The 16,220-nt window shown below is 41.5% G+C and overlaps 2 protein-coding genes across 3 annotated transcripts; one reads left to right on the top strand and one right to left on the bottom strand.

Annotated features, from left to right (window-relative positions):
* Window positions 1-133: 133 nt before the first annotated feature.
* On the top strand, window positions 134-986 carry LOC110845292 (ribonuclease P protein subunit p30). The gene is made up of 5 exons (XM_035844908.1): window positions 134-151; window positions 259-330; window positions 415-645; window positions 731-798; window positions 896-986. Exons 1-5 carry the CDS (start codon window positions 134-136, stop codon window positions 984-986), a joined length of 480 nt encoding a protein of 159 aa, XP_035700801.1.
* Window positions 987-1,161: 175 nt separating this feature from the next.
* LOC110845283 (tyrosine-protein kinase transmembrane receptor Ror) lies at window positions 1,162-9,316 on the bottom strand. Of its 2 annotated transcripts, none has more exons than XM_022091681.2 (13): window positions 8,716-9,316; window positions 8,527-8,616; window positions 8,309-8,419; window positions 7,843-7,913; window positions 7,559-7,735; window positions 6,922-7,093; window positions 6,034-6,171; window positions 3,515-3,696; window positions 2,699-2,872; window positions 2,473-2,555; window positions 2,301-2,376; window positions 2,038-2,199; window positions 1,162-1,847 (listed from the first exon to the last, which is right to left on the bottom strand). In XM_022091681.2, the coding sequence occupies exons 1-13, from the start codon at window positions 8,816-8,818 to the stop codon at window positions 1,668-1,670; spliced, it is 1,719 nt and encodes a 572-aa protein (XP_021947373.1). In that variant the 5' UTR covers window positions 8,819-9,316; the 3' UTR covers window positions 1,162-1,667. The 2 variants fall into 2 exon arrangements, with proteins under 2 accessions (XP_021947373.1, XP_035704965.1); XM_035849072.1 differs by having other exon boundaries at window positions 1,162-1,844.
* Window positions 9,317-16,220: the final 6,904 nt, after the last annotated feature.

Here is a 16,220-nt window from a genome sequence, read left to right as displayed (position 1 = left end):
GGAGGCCTTTTACCCCCTCCGAAGATAGACTCTTGGGCTCAAGAACTCTTGCAAAAACATCCCGGGTGCAGAGTACTTCAGCGATTGAGCGTCATCTTCTCTGACGTGTCTGATCTTCAAGCTGTGGTACTTTATGAAACGCTTTGACAATGTAAAAGCGAATGACAGCTCATATATAAAATTTACATACGACCTGTCATTCGTTGTACGGAAAATACTGCGCCTGACTACTATTAGTGTCAAAATTATTGCTTTCAGTTGAACGGTCAAGCCAATTCCAAACTATTTGACATCATTGCTGTCATTCCAACAAATCATGAAGCTCTGCAGGTACTTACCTTGTCAACCTACTAAATATAACGACAGGTACGGAATATCTGTATGATGTGAAAATCATTCTCGCTGATCCTACAGGCATGTATAATTTCCACTACCCTCATTTTCGACATTATCGCCTTTGACTTTGAGGGCCCCCACTGGATTAACAAGATCCGTTTGAATCGGTCGAAAGGAAAAGTTGCAGCGGAGAAAGATGTCCAATTTGAACTCAGTTATGCACCATCGTTTAATGGAGATGAGCCTTGCGAAAATATGATTTATACGGCAAATAGGCTCACTGAGGATGTTTGCACAAAAAAGATTAAGGTAAACCACCATGCAGTCTCTCCATAGATTTATACATATATATAATCCGTAGATCAATATAGCTCTACTTGAATTATCTACGCAGAATATAATTATCGCTAGCGGAGCTTCAAAACCGGCCGAAGTCCGATCTCCGAAAGACGTCGTATCTCTGTGAGTCCTTTCCTCAATTTTATTAACCTAATTTCAACGAAGCCTCGTCGAAAGATTGATCTATCTACTATCTTCTACCTACTACCGTGTATTTTAGGGGATATCTGCTAGGGTTGGATGAGACCACAACCAGACTTTGTCTTCGAAACCATGCTCATCGATGCGTCACCAAAGGAGGTTTGACCTAGCATCTACCAAAGACATTCTTGTTATTCTTAACTGTATGACATTAAAATATAACGTTGTTATTATATTTAGATGCCAGAAAGCATGGGAAAACATGGGTTGCATTCATACCAAGCACGACACACCCATTACCACCAACTCCCGCAGAAATAAATTTATGACACATGAATGCAGAAATGACCATGATAATTAATAAAGTTTATTTCCTATTTTACACTAAATTGACTACGCATGTACATGCTTAATCGGTATACAGTACAGAAATACATATTATTTACAATGCCCTTGAAAATAAAACCACTATTAATAATGGTGCATGCCATATAACTGACTAATTTAATTGTATTTGATTGTACCCTTCTTTTTCTAGCCGTCCCATTTTTGTGTCAATAATATGTCCCGTGAAATACATAAAGGTATTTTTGTTACTTTCAACACATCGTTATAGCCATGGATGTATAGGTTATAGCCCAACGTCCGCATTAGAGAGCATCATAAGTGAGTTTAAGGAAGGGAAACGATACGATATATAGTTTAGATAACACCCGTTTCAAATATCATAATCGGTACTCTATGTACTCTACTCTACGTCTGCATGCATATACAAATAGACATTAAGTGACTAAGATATCTGTATCTTACAGCTCAGGACTCGGTGACTTGTGTAATAATCATGATGGTTTTTAGACCACCTTGAGGTAGTCCTTCTCTAAAATATTTCTTGGAATCTCGTAGCCGGAGTTGACGACCATTCCTTCGGGCGGATGATGAGGTGATAACGATGACTTGTTGAATGGAGAAAGTTGGGGAAAACTCTCCTCCAACGAACCAGTCTTCCTCCTCTCCCCCTCATCGCATTGCTGCTGCATGGCCAATATTATAAGAAAAGGTGCATCACATATATCATTCGCCAGTATTATGTAGTATATGCATGCATCCATATTACGAGTCTATAAAAACTCTAGCCCCATCGGGGGCGTAATTGCTTGTCTCATTTTTATGGAGGAAGAGAGCCAATTAAGAGGTGCCAATTAACCCGTCGTTTGCTGTTACCTTGTTGGGATGATCTTTGATGGAAAGTCTTTGCGCAATCTGGCTAAATTTTAGCCTGTCCTTGGGTTCTGTTTTCCAACAACCTTCCATGATGCGACAAATTATGGGAGGACAATCGCTAGGTTGACAGAGCAGCACTCCGTCCAAAATTAATTGCACCACCTTACACAACAAATAAATTAATATTATATATCGTAACAATTAAGTACGTATGTTGAGTGAATGGACACAACATATTCAATTAAGTAGACTGAAAGGCGCACTTCTTCGTTCGAGTGTCCAAAATATGGTTGCTTTCCCCACGAGAAAATTTCCCAGAGGAGGACGCCAAACGCCCACCTTTTGAAGGACAGATTTTACAGATTTTTAAACTATTTACAACTGTCCGACATCCAGGGTTCTAATAATTATTTAAGAATTCAATGTTAAACATACACGTCGGACTCCAATGTGAAGCGCCCATACAGAATGCTTTCCGGTGCCATCCAGCGCAGCGGCAATAATCTCGAACCACCAATCTGTCCAGGAGGAGGACACACGTTCCATTATTATATTTTGCATCAAATAATCAATGATCTTCGTCGCATAGAAAATCTTGAGATAATTCAATCCTCCACGGCTTTCACTCCAATATAAATACGCTTTCATAGTACGTGCTGACCTTGTAGTAATCGCAGGTGTACACATCTCGCGAGAGTCCAAAATCGGATATTTTTACCATGCCAGCTCCAGAGACGAGACAATTCCGTGCTGCAAGATCACGATGAACAAAGTGCTGAGAGGACAAATACTTCATCCCCTCCGCAATCTGAGACGCAAACTCCTCCAGCCGCTCCTGGCGTAGACAAACAATAACACGCGAGGAAATTAGAAACGTGATCATTTTAATTTGAAATGTTGCATAGGTTAAATGTTGTTGTTTCCGACAGTCCGGGGGTGTCTTGCCTTGAAAGAAAACACTAATTAAAGCAAAAACTAAAGAGCCTTTCAATCAGTCGCAAGAGAAAGTAAGTAGGAGCATTTTACATCGGAAAATAATAATAAAAAAACTTTCCACAAGATTGTTTTTATTGATTTGCGACTGATTGTTTTCTTAGAAAGCACAGAGCTGCCGAAAAATAATTTAGTTTAGTATCTAAAATAGGTGCATGAATGGTGCTCCATGGCTTCTGACACCGGGTGGGTGTCCCACATTTCTCTTATTTACGCCGATCGGATGCAACACCAATCAACTCTAGGAAATGTAGGCATTTTCACCACACTTTGTAAAAACGCCTGAATAACAACAGAATGTAGTGCAGTGCATATAGAAATGAAGGTTTTTAGTGAAACCCAGTTTGAGACATTCAGATTGAAGCTTTCACTTTGCTCAAAAGGTTCAAGTCGACAATAAATATATGAAATGGCGAGGCTTATGAAATAATATGTGTATATTGACGACCTATGGAGTCTCCATTTCTGAGAAACGCAAACTTACGCTGGTCAAATGCAGTTTTTCTGCCTCGTCCTCCCCTCCGAGTGATTCAGGTCCCTCGGCCGAAGTTGGGCCAGTCTGACCATGAGGTGAGACGGGTTGTCCTCGCTTATCCCCATTCCGCAACACTCCAGCGAGGTCGCCATACTTCATAAACTCAAAGATGAGCCAGGGGGCATCGAAATCTGCAATCAAAATCACAGCACTCCAATTACAGATAGTCAAATGGACAAGAGCATGAACATCTCGTCCTCACGCTGACTCATGAAAAATAGAAAAAAAGTCGGATTGATGGATTATGTGGGTTATAAGAGAGACAATATGTATGCAGTGTACATACTGCAGCGTGTATCAACTCCCTGACAATGCCATGCATCTCTACAAATTCATTTCTCTCTGGCTTTCTCCCTCATCAATCAATCCGCTATTGCCCAGTTTAGGTCTACTTTGGGTTTACTACGTCGTCCTTTCGTCACGAACAGATAATACTGTGTAAGAAAGGAGAAAGCGATTTTCAGTTAATAATATCTCTCTCTGTTTACTTTGTTAAATATATACCAACGCCACTTTTCCTGCCCGTAGCATCAATAAAAGCCCACCCGCCCAACCAATCAATTTTGGACACTCGACACCCACAATTTCTTTGTGGTCAAGCAGCAGTGGCGTCAATTGCCGTCGCCGTCTGTTTGCTTTTTCATTCTGACCCATCCATCCATCCTCTCGTTTGGAACATTTAAGAGTATATTTTCCGTGTCGCGCTGTGGCTTGCTTGCACTGCCTCAAGTTGTGGCGTAATAAACAAGGGGCATAAAACGGTAATCAACTGATTGTCCATTCCACATCACGACTACGAATCTGCATGCATCGTGCGCCACAAATTGGCCAGTCGAGAGAATACCGCGGAAGAAGCAGACGACTACGGTCATGCATAGCGTACTTTAATCCCTCTCAGCACCAAACCGGATTAATTGAAAGTTTAGGATCTTGCTTCCAGTTATGTTTATGTCACACAAAATATTTAAGTCGAACAAATTCTTGCACATACATATGTATTTTCATATTTTATGGCCATCGTACATGTACTGATACTATATATGTACATATTTGGGCGAAATATAATAAGCATTTGAACAAATACGTAAAAAAGCGTCAATTTTTCAGCGGCTGAGATGTAATAAATAGTCAGCTAATAAGTGATCAGGTTCAAGTATTTTTATTGGATTTGGTCGATTCATTTATCCACATCACACATTGGCCACAAATTTCGTTGCGAAGTCTATGTCAGCACATCTTACGACAACGAAAGATAGACCAAGTGTAATTTGTAACGGAAGCCCTGAAATTCTGGAAGCCTGCATCCGTTGTTATGGACCAATTTCCTGTTACAACGTAGCACTAGCATAATTGCTGTGCTACTGGAGACCAAGTATTAAATCAGCCCAGCAGCAATCTGAGCGATTCGCAGTTTAGCGTCACAAGTTCATGCACAGCCAGAATCCTATTGTGATTCATTTCCTACTGAAATACGATAAACACATCACATCAAAGGTTTCCCATAATGAGCAAGAAAGTGTCCTCTTACACACTTGCTATTAGTCCCGACTGGAGGGCACGTAAGAAAAAGCACGGGTTGAGCCAAGAGACACGGAGAAAGGTCTCCGTCTTGGCAGCAAATGGGGAGGAGGCTGCTAAATTGGTGGACGTCTTGTGAAAATATTTCCACAAGCCTGGAGAGTGACCCCATCATCACTGAGAGTCGGCCAGGTAGCCAAAATGCCACCACGCCATCAAATGGAGTGTGGCCAAGAAAAACATAACAAAAAGCCATGCAAACAAGACATCAAAAGAGAGACAGATGGAGAGGTTGAGAATATGACGCACGTCACAGGGCCTGGTGTCGAGTTTGCACAAATACACGTCCTGTCAAAAAGTGAGTGGTTTTGGAGACTCCGAGATGATCCCCGTTCATCCTCTGCATGGTCCTCCTCGGGATATTTTGTGGATTATGCTTTCCCCGAAATCAGCAGCAGGTTGATCTGATACATTAACGTAATAAGAATAATACTTGCAGGAGCCGCGGACATACCGTCCCCAAAAGATACCTTTTAATGTATGCAAGCCCCATCCACTTAAATATATTAGAATGTTAATTCAATTCCCCAAACCCACAGCTTCGGCGACCTATGAATGCTAATAATCATCTCATGTCTCTTTATGTCAGATAAAGATTGGTCTGGTGGTGGTCGGGGTGGAGCATTCGGATAGTGTGGAGGGGAATGAGTTAATCAAGCAGTCGCCAGCACAAAGCTGTTCCAGGAAAACAAATGAAGTGACCTGGTTCAAAAGCAGTCGATGAGCCATGTGCAAATAACCGCACTACCAGCCGCCGCAGCCGAGGATAAAAGTGTGCTCACGAATATAAAGTGGCAATTGCACGGCATTTTATAGATTTGCTGGATCTTGGTTAGCATTTGAGGTGTGGTCTACTTTACATGGAAAAATAAGGAAGGACAATATCTCACCTGAGCTCTGGACGATTCCGATGAGATGAAGGATGTTTGGATGGGAGAAGGTTGCCATCGTCTCAACTTCCTTCACCGCCTCGTCCGAGTACTCCCGCTTCACCACCTTGATCGCCACTGCCTCCCCCCCAAGCACACCTGCACCGGCAAACAATTTAGTCCCACCCCAAAAAAGCATTCACGATTAAGGACGATTCGGAAATTGCATAACGCCGATTTGGGTCCCCCTTAATACTTACAATTAGTTATGGTAGAACTCAATTTTGCATTACCTAATTTCCGAGTCGTCCCTTTCACACGTCCGCCCGTAGGGACGGCTAATCCAATCCGATTTTAATCCGTCGGATTTTGTCTGATCGGATCAAGCTTGTTTTCCGAAGCTGATCCGGTCGGATCGGATTGCTTCGAAAAATTCTATCGGATCAATTAGATACCCAGCATAATCCGAACACTTTAAAATCCGATTCGATCCGAACCCCGTCTGCCGTCTTTTTAGTAGGTGCGTAGCAAGCAATAATCTTTCCAACCACCAGGTTGATGACGAGCACATTATGATATGGGCTTGGCAATGACCAACAAGGTTATGCACAACTTTCACTGCCAAATCCGTCCCTCATGGTCAGCTAAGCAGGCCGGAGCAAGTAATCCGACGTGTTCTTGCTTTGCAGATTACATAATGTCCAATACGTAATAACAATGACCATCCACGCTCACCGGCAATTGCAAAAAATGAGTTGGCTCGTTCTATTGGGCCAACGACCAACAAAGCACGTAATCCTCTTAAAAAGTGAATATGTTTGACCTTTTCACCCAACTCATGCATCAGGAATGTATGCTGAGCTTGGACCGAGGAGATTTCTAAATAAGCGACCATTCTCATTTGCTCACCTCTGAATACCTTTCCAAAGCAGCCCTGCCCAATCTGGACGGAGAGGTTGACTTCTTGGGGGGAAAAGACGCGAACTGACAAGTCCACACAGGGGGACTGATACGTCGGGTTGCTCACGAAGCGGTCCGTGGGGAGTAGCAAACCACTCCGTCCCATGTCCATCATCTCCATCTGCACCCAAGCCAAACACAACCAGTCAGTATATTCAACAAGTTGTCAACAGACAGAGGAATTCAATCTAAAAATCGGGATCCTTTTTGCCCCACACATCGCTTCCCCTCGATATAAATACCAATTAAATCCGCACATCTACATATATCGCTATCAGTTCTTAGCGCAATTTTGTATGCGGACATGTGTATATCTATCTATGTACATACATATCTATATGTGTGCAGCATATTGAGGAAAGAGAACCCATGTCACTTTCAAGGCTATTTTTACAATTTTGTATATTTTCCCGAGAATTCTTTCTCTTGCGATGATAAAGAGCAGAGTTTTAGGATCTGTCCAAATGAGACACAATACGTACGTACGTACCACGTACCCTCACCAAACATGAAATATGCATACAAACAGTACACACGTGTTGAGGGGCGACCCAAGTAAATTCAACAAATAGTTGGTCCACCTTACCTTATTTTTCGAGCCTTTGTTCACCAGCCTCTGGAGCGTTCTGCGCTTGAGGAGGCAGACGAGGAGGAGCAGGAGGGCGAGGATGGAGGTCACCAGGAGGGAGGAGACCAAAGCGTGTGGAAACACTGAGGTTGTCGTCACGTCTGAAGCAGTGGCGTTCACAGCAGCTCCGGGAACCTGACAAATATAACAGGGCATAAATTTCTTGTGCCGGTAGCACTTTTAAAGTAAGTAAGTAATTAGCAGTTGAAAATGATAAGACGCTATTCGCATAAAGTCTTTACCTGTACATGGATAGACTCTGTAAAATTGTTATGATGTGCTTGCCAGGCATCCTTGTGGGACGACGATTGCACTAATTTGATATTTAGACACGATCATAATCACGAACAACAAATGGACTATATGCAAAAACATGTGATCTATTTAAGGGGGTAGGAGTCAAGGCGTTCTGTCCTTCCCATGTAAGATAGCATGGGCCTACATACGCATGTACTTGTGGGTACTACTCATTAATAGAGACAACTAATTGTAAGTCAGCCCGGTAGCGCATTAAAGGCTAATATGGGCAAACAGGTCAGAATTATCCGAAAATCGATCACATCCTTCATGTAAAGTTCCACAAAGGTATTTTACATAGATTAGATATATGCATAGTGAAGCCACAAATTTGTTGGGAAATGGTTGAATGACGCCGTGTACACGTGTGCCATTTGAGACGGAGGGGATCCTTTGTATGCGGTTACGTACCTGTGTTTCTGGGGCAATATTCTCCCTTCCGCAGGGGGTAGAGTGGTTTGAAGTGGTAGCAGACGCAAAAGTTCTCCTTCTTCGTGGAGTGGATGTAGCTGTTGTGACAGGCTGTAAAGTTATTAGTAAGGAACTTGAAAATTTATTCCTATTTTTTAAGATTTGTTTGATCAATTATTATATTCGATGAAAGGCAATATTGAATACTTGTCACCAACCCGAGTCCTCGGGACACTTCTGACACTCCTTCACCGTCACGAACAAGTCTTCATTCTCAGGCGTCAACTTGACCAGCTCCGTTGGGGGGGCTAGCAAAACCAGCATCGTCATCAACAATTATTTTAATGTTCATACCTCTGCAGAATCTCATGCCTACATTTCACTCCTACAACTAAGGTCATGCTTACGTTTCTGGAGAGTGCTGCCTCCATCACTGCCTCGTCCACTCGGAGCCATTTCTCGCCGCAACTTTTGCCTCCCACCCAAACGTTTCTTCCCCAGTTCACGCATTAAAATTGCAAGTTTTCACTCGTTGTAACACAGTTTTACTTTATGCTGTCCTTCACAATCGGCACTTCTGCCGGATTTCGTGATAAGTTAGATAGGTCTACTCAAAAGGCGTCCCTGTCGCACAATGCCCCATAGAGCAATATCTTTATGTACTTATTGACAAGCTTGTTCTCTGTTGTGTCCCCTTCCTTACGACAATGATGAGCACATATCGAGTGAAATGAAATAATCCAAGCTAGTGACGAATCAGGGTGACTCGGTTTATGGAGAGCAGCATCTCACTTCAGGCGACGGAGTGCAGCCTGGCACGGCTTTTATTGTTCCGTCCGATGCGACTCCACGACTGGACTGGAAAGCTTTTAAGAGAGATTTTACTTGGATCAACGCTTTGCAACGACGACCTCCAACGAACCAAGATGATGGCGATGCGATGGCGTTTGTTGGGTAACTTGGCCACCAACCATGCACGGAGTGAGCAATCCCGGAGAAACGTCTCAATTTCCCGAGTGCAAGAGAGAGAGTGAGACGAGAGGCAACTGGTGGGCTACACAATCTGGCCAGAAACTCATCTTTCAATTCAACGCGTTGAAGGCCGAGGAAAGTGAGAATTCCTCTCGCATGAAATCACACAGTGTGCTGTTCGCCTCCCGTCGACGTTTTCTTATGCAGCTTCTCTTGCACCTTTTCCAAAGCACCTGGTTTGCAATTTTGCATCTAAACTTCATTGCAAGAAAGGGACAAACGAGAGCAAATGTCATGCAACCTTCTTCGTAGCATAAATCAATGAATGCTGCTGCTACTCGAAAACCAAGGTGTGCACCCACTGACCTCCTCAACATCTAATACATGCAGAACCCGTCCCACCAATCCTTCCCTGTCTCATCATCCTACAACATCATTCCTCGCGTACAGCATCAAACAGTTGGTCCCACACCCTCCGAAAGGATGATCATAATGACAGAGATGGAATAGTGTGACACACACCGAAGGAGAGAGCTTATCAGCGCTTATCATCACCGTCGGGATTAAGATAGGTTAAGGAGAGGAAGTACTGTATGGTTGACAATGTCAATATTGTAATGCATCAAATGAATGGACGTGTTTGAACTTTATGATAAAAGCCGTCATGCTGCACACCCGTCCTTCCGACAGACGAATCAGCAGCAGCAGAGGTGTCAACTCCGTGAACAAATGCCCTCATAAAAATGCTCTGATGTTGTTCCTCCCTCCCTGGATTACGTTACAATTCCTCCGTCTAGTTATTTTTGGCACCCGTATTGTTCTTCCTGTAAAGAGGAAAGTATTCAAGCAGGAGCGGAGGAAACAATGCCTACTTTAGAGATCGGAGGCGATTGTAGTGTTTCAAATTGGACAGATATTTATTGGAGAGCTTACAATCTCCTCACTCACTCAACCCATGGAAATAATGAGTGTGGAATGGATCCTGCCACACTTCGGGATAAAGATTGAGACTAATTTGGGTGTTTAGAGATTGGCTATTCCTACACAATGTGTACATACATACACAGTGAATGGCCATACTTATCTTGCAACTATGCAGCCAACCCGCACGATGGTTTTCATTCTCGAGAGGGTAAAAAGTGTCGGAAGTTGAATGCAGAGAAAACAGTATAGTTTTAGTCAAATAAACAAACCTCTTAAGAGTGAAGTGAGACATTTGGGTTGCTCCTAAATTGCACTCCTCTCCTTCTCCTCTTCTCATAATAATTGTGTGTGAGCTTACAAATTTCTAAACGATTGCCATTATTACCGTCCTCTCGTTCGTCGTCGTCTGATTAGGCCCAGCAGCAGCACTCCAGCAGCGCATTCTCTCCACTTCCATGCTACCCTTCCAGATGCATCTTCAATTTCTTCTTGAATATCCTCTTCCACAATGTTTCACTACATTTGTTGATCGGATTTTAAAGCCCTCTTTGCTCCATTAGGAGTGCTCCTCCATGTAACAAGAAGTCTCTTGGAGTAAAAATAACATTGGTTTAACGCTCATATTATTAAAACCAGTTCAACAACAATAGTCTCCACTCGGCGTCTTGCAGTGCCTAACACCCTGCTAAACGGGGGCATGCCGACATTTGTTCTATCAATTATCGTACGATTTCCGGAACAATCTCAATTCGATGATTTAATCCAAATAGTTGATGACGAGGAAGTCAATCGCTGTGTATCATTAGGAGAAAAGGGTCACTGCGTATAGTACAAGTCTTGTATTTAGGTTTATAATCGATGTGACTGATTGTTCCAATCCAACGAGAATATTTCCCTTCTCGCCAAATGGAGCATTATTTCCTACTTCTGTCCAAGTCAGAGAGTCGATCAAGCCAAAGATTAAATCGAGTGTCATACATAATTGACGAGACGGCAATGTCTTCAGCGTTTGAAAATGTGGAGCAACCAAACAAATTTGGGAGAGGTCAACGTCGTTTTTATGAAAAAAATTGGACACCTCGACCTGAATAATATTTCATTTCACGGAAGTGCTGTAGACGACATGGGCGACTCATGAATGAGTGCCAAAACTGGTCATGTTCTCACAACGACGACGCTTTCTTTTGAAGTAATCATCCTCAGGTGCAGGTCAAATTGGGCCACTAACCATTCCCCCAATTGTCAGACCTCGTATTAGGCATCTGATGCATACATATTCGCAGCATTGTACCGGGAGTCACCCTGAGATTATGCAGGCAAGTTCTACGACAATGAGTGTAGGTGAGCTCGGCGTTGAAATCGAAACCACCAGATTTTCTACGCCACTACAAGTCGAAATTGAAACCACTTCAACCTTCATGACTTTTTTATCCCTGGGAATCGAATTCAATTTAATTCTAATTTGCAACCTATGTACGAATCTAGTTCATAAGTAAATAGCTATGAAGCATGAGCAACTCTAATAAATCAAACGTCCTCTGTTACACGTGTTCCGAGAGTGAGATAAAAATTTGCTTTGAAATGCCTGACTGATGCGCATCGATATGCACTGCAAATAAATGAAATGGATTGTTCTGAGCATTTCAGAAGTGACTGGCTCAACGAACTGCATAATCATAGCTCTGGGGTGTAACCAAACCCTTTGGAGTGCTAAGATAAATATGTAGCATGAGAAATGACATATTTTGTACCACATGTGTGCGTGTATAGAAATTGTATAATATGCTTAGAGAAATTGACAATCGCGTACGAACGAATAGTGAAAATGTGTATGTAATAGTACGTAAAATATGAGGAGATTGGGATTATGCTCATTACGTAGATGTCTCTCATCTACAGGTGAAAGAAAGCAAAGGCGAACTTTCTAAGAGAGCATTATTTATTGTTATGTGAAGCACATAAGCTCTTCCAGCCATATGCAACTGTGTGTCTATAGTACACCTGAAGGCATGTACTTATGTACTTTCAGATTTTGGGAAAGCAAAATATACATTCAGGATATTTCGCAACAACCGACAACCATCACATCAAAATTAATTCTTTGCAACTTATTCAATGGTTTGCAACTTTGAAGTATGTACATATTGTGCACCACTTAAAATGACAAAATCCGTCAATCTTAGTATTCATGAGGACCAACGAACTTGATGCTTATACTTACACAATTTATTTCCACGTAGGAATAAACCATTCAAATTGACAACAACAACAATAACACACAACAGGTCGAGAGCCCTTAATTGCAGCACCAATTTATATTGTGCAAGTCTCAAATTTCACATTCTATTCCTGAAATTTGCTGTTACGTATGCAACGTCAAATATTTCTGCGCAAGACTCTACCATTTATTTTTTGCAAAACGTGAACTCTGATCTACATTTATCTGAAACCTGCTCCGTTTATTATCCGCAGGTTTTCATCTTCAAAGTCCTAATGACAAGAGGGGATGAGCACTAATGAGCAGTGATTTCTATACCACCTGCGAAATACCAGTAAGAAATTGAAATTCGACAAAGAGAAATGAAAAATTGCTCAAAACTTCGCAGGTTTTTTGGGGTAAGTTAAATTACTGATTCCAAAAGCTCATACCCCATGTTTTTTTTATACATTTACGATTGGACAGGTTCGATAGGATTTCATAATATCGTTAATACCAATTGTACCAAATATATTTTGGAAAGTTAAGTAAAAGCTCATTGATGTATTTTTTGGTGTACATTTTGTGTGCCAGATTAACAAAGAAAAATGATGGTTTTATCAATTTCCTACTTCTCAGGACGAGAACCACGACTTGGGACATATCTGGAAGAGAGAGACTGAAGAATTGCTCCCAAGGTGAAAGTGATCCGATCCGTTTTTCTCGTTTGGAAAAGTTTGGTAAGGGACGTGCATGTAGGTCTTGCACGTGCATACGACCCAATTAAGCTCCTAGCCTATTTTCCACCCAATATGTTCGTATCACGTGTCTGAATAATACTTGCAGATAGAGACCGATCACTGTAATTACTGTAGTTCTTAAACGACTCCATACCTGGGTTTATTCATTTAAAAATGATAGAGAAAAGTGAATAATAATAAAAGTTCATCCATGAAAAAATATATTTAGACTGCACTAAAAGATTGTTTACTTAATGTGAAACCCATCAAACAAATTGCGTGTTGGTATATTCGAAAATAGCACAAAGTGAAAGTTGCTGATAATTAAAATCCCTCGGAGACTTGCAGGCTCAGAAGACGAAGAACGTGTCATGTTCCTTGTTCCTGGCAAAATAAGAACAAAGTTGTAAACAGGAAAACATGCGGCCCAGCATGACTTCCTCAATCTACTACCAAACGAAACCATGCCATTTACTTATGTAAATGTCCCCCCACCCCCCGCGGTCCGCACTCCCCCGCCTACTCCTCCTCCCCATCTGCACAACAAGCTGACACTGAAATCCTTTGTTCTCAAATGGCACTACATTTGATTTGGAACGTGTAGTTTCAGATGTTGTACATATTGCTCAATCCAATGCCATGTAATTTAAAATTAATTAATTAAATAAATAAATATTATCGCCCCAATTATTACACTTTGAGTGAATACATTTCCAATTAAACTTGGTTAATTCAAAGCTTCACGTATGCACTTATGTTGAGCTTGAAATTGCAAATATCATAAACAATCCCAAATGGAAATCAGTCCAACAATTTTGAAAGACAATTTGTTTCGTGGCTTTTATTAGTTCTCAACTATTCTATTGATGTACACAAATTGGAAAGTTTCATAACTCGACAGTCGACTCTGTGGGCAGGCAATACACAATTTATTCTTCTCGTTTGCAATATGTACATAATTCTAATCGAATCGTGGTGCTGTTTTGCTCTCCATTGATACTTTTTGATTGTCGCGATATCAAAGTGAAAGTAAATACGGGATCCTTTTAATCTCTGCGAACTATAATTGCCTTTATCCTTCGTCGTTGTCCTTCACCCACACCTCGTCTCCATCTCCAGCCACCGTTTCTGCCTGAGACCATTAAACAATTACCATTCTTCTTCCTACACTTTCACCAAGTCACAGCCATACATTGCATACAACGAACTATGATAATGTCATGCATATAAATAGTACGCATTGCATTTTAAGTCTGCAGACTACGTATTCACAACTCCATTTTTTGCAAAAGTTTCTCCATGTCTAAAAGTTCCTGTTGCACACCACTGTCCAGTTCCACTTGAGGAGATTCTTTCCATTTTATTGTCAAATTTGAAAGTGGGTTGGGTTTTGTGTTTTTGTTCTCGCTGTAAGAGGAGCAGGATCAAGAATTTAGTTGAAAGCTTTTATTGCGCAACACGTCCCTATAGTTTGACAGCTTACGTATTTTGCATGGGATCCAGTTGTTTGATCCTCTCTGCATGGTGGTGAAAGTTTATTTTGTAGATTATCCCAACCGTGGCACATTTATATGCATGCCACCATCACCATCAACCCGGCCTGCTTGTGAAAAAATAACTACGCAACCCTGACATCATTTGATATCGATCGCATCAGCTCCCAAATAATTTTTAACTATTAGCACATTATTAATGAGACATCAAATTGAGTGAAAGCAAGAGAACGCGAAACTGGGAAAGGTTTTGTTGCATCTCGGAAATCAAGCCAGGCTAATTAAATATGCAACTATGAATCAAATCAATGATTTTGAAACCCGCACCGCCAGACTCTATTATTAGCAGTTAAGCCGTGTGCTTATACTATTTATTTTATGACAAAGTGTTGACGACGTTGTAATTTTTAGCCAATGAATTTCATCGTACTCAGCGGGCGATAAATAAGTATGCATCTCCTCGGCAGAGCATGTTGATCATCTAAGTACGTACGTGTTTATGCCTTGCACCAAGTTGAAATTAATGAACCACAGCGTTGCTAATTTTCAAGTCTTTGTGCCTGCTCTTGACTTGACGCTGGTATGGTAAACAACTCGAGGGTGGGTAATAACGAGGAAAAGCATAATCGTGAGCGTCGTGGCGTGATTATAGCAAACAGTTGCTGAGATCTTGCTTCAACACTTTCTTCCTCCACGAAGGAGGAGTGGTTGTGCACTATCAACTCACGGATCTCGATGCCCTTCGGATATGTTGTAGTGTCCCATGAATGAAGAAGAATCCCCAAGTGGTTTGACTCCATGGCCATATTTGCACCCGCCTTACCCACTCAAAGGTGCCCAAAAGCGGAAAAAGTCGCGCTTTCACTCATTCAAATCCACGCCAAAAATCCAATTTTACTCAGATTTTGAAATTCCGTACACCATTATACTCCTAGATAGTTGTTTTCTTATATTCAACATCAAATTAAACTTTTTGAAATTTGTAGTATTTTAAAAAGTTAAAATTCTGAATGAGCATTGTTGTAGTAATAAATAAAGCAATTATGCCTGCGAAATAATCGTCAAAAAAGTTTAATTTGATATCGAATATAAGAAAACAACTATCTGGGAGTATAATGGTGCACGGATTTTCAAAATCCGAGTAAAATTGGATTTTTAGTGTGGATTTGAAGGAGTGAAAGCGCGACTTTCTCCCCTTTTGGACACCTTTGAGTGGGTGAGGCGGGCGCAAATATGGCCATGGAGTCAAACCACTTGGGGGTTCTTCTTCATTCATGGGACATTACAACATATCCAAAGGGCATCGAGATCCGTGAGTTGATAGTGCACAACCTCTCTTCCTAAGCACTAACGAATTTAATTTCTGCCTGCCAATCTATTTTGTGCCGTTGAACAATACACTGAGTGATTTTCCCCTCTGAACGGAATATGAAGATAATAATGCAGCAACGAAAAATAGCTTTTACTAAAATAATATAAGAAGTATGTACTGGATTGGGGATGATGATTCCCACCGAAATATGGTGCGTGGGTGTGGCTTTTGATAGTAATTAGTAATCTGGGGGATGTGAACGCCACACAGTAAA

This window comes from Folsomia candida, unplaced genomic scaffold, assembly GCF_002217175.1.
Source record: "Folsomia candida strain VU population unplaced genomic scaffold, ASM221717v1 Fcan01_Sc001, whole genome shotgun sequence".
In the NCBI taxonomy this organism is placed as follows: Eukaryota; Metazoa; Arthropoda; class Collembola; order Entomobryomorpha; family Isotomidae; genus Folsomia; species Folsomia candida.
This window is presented reverse-complemented; position numbering and strand designations above follow the sequence as displayed.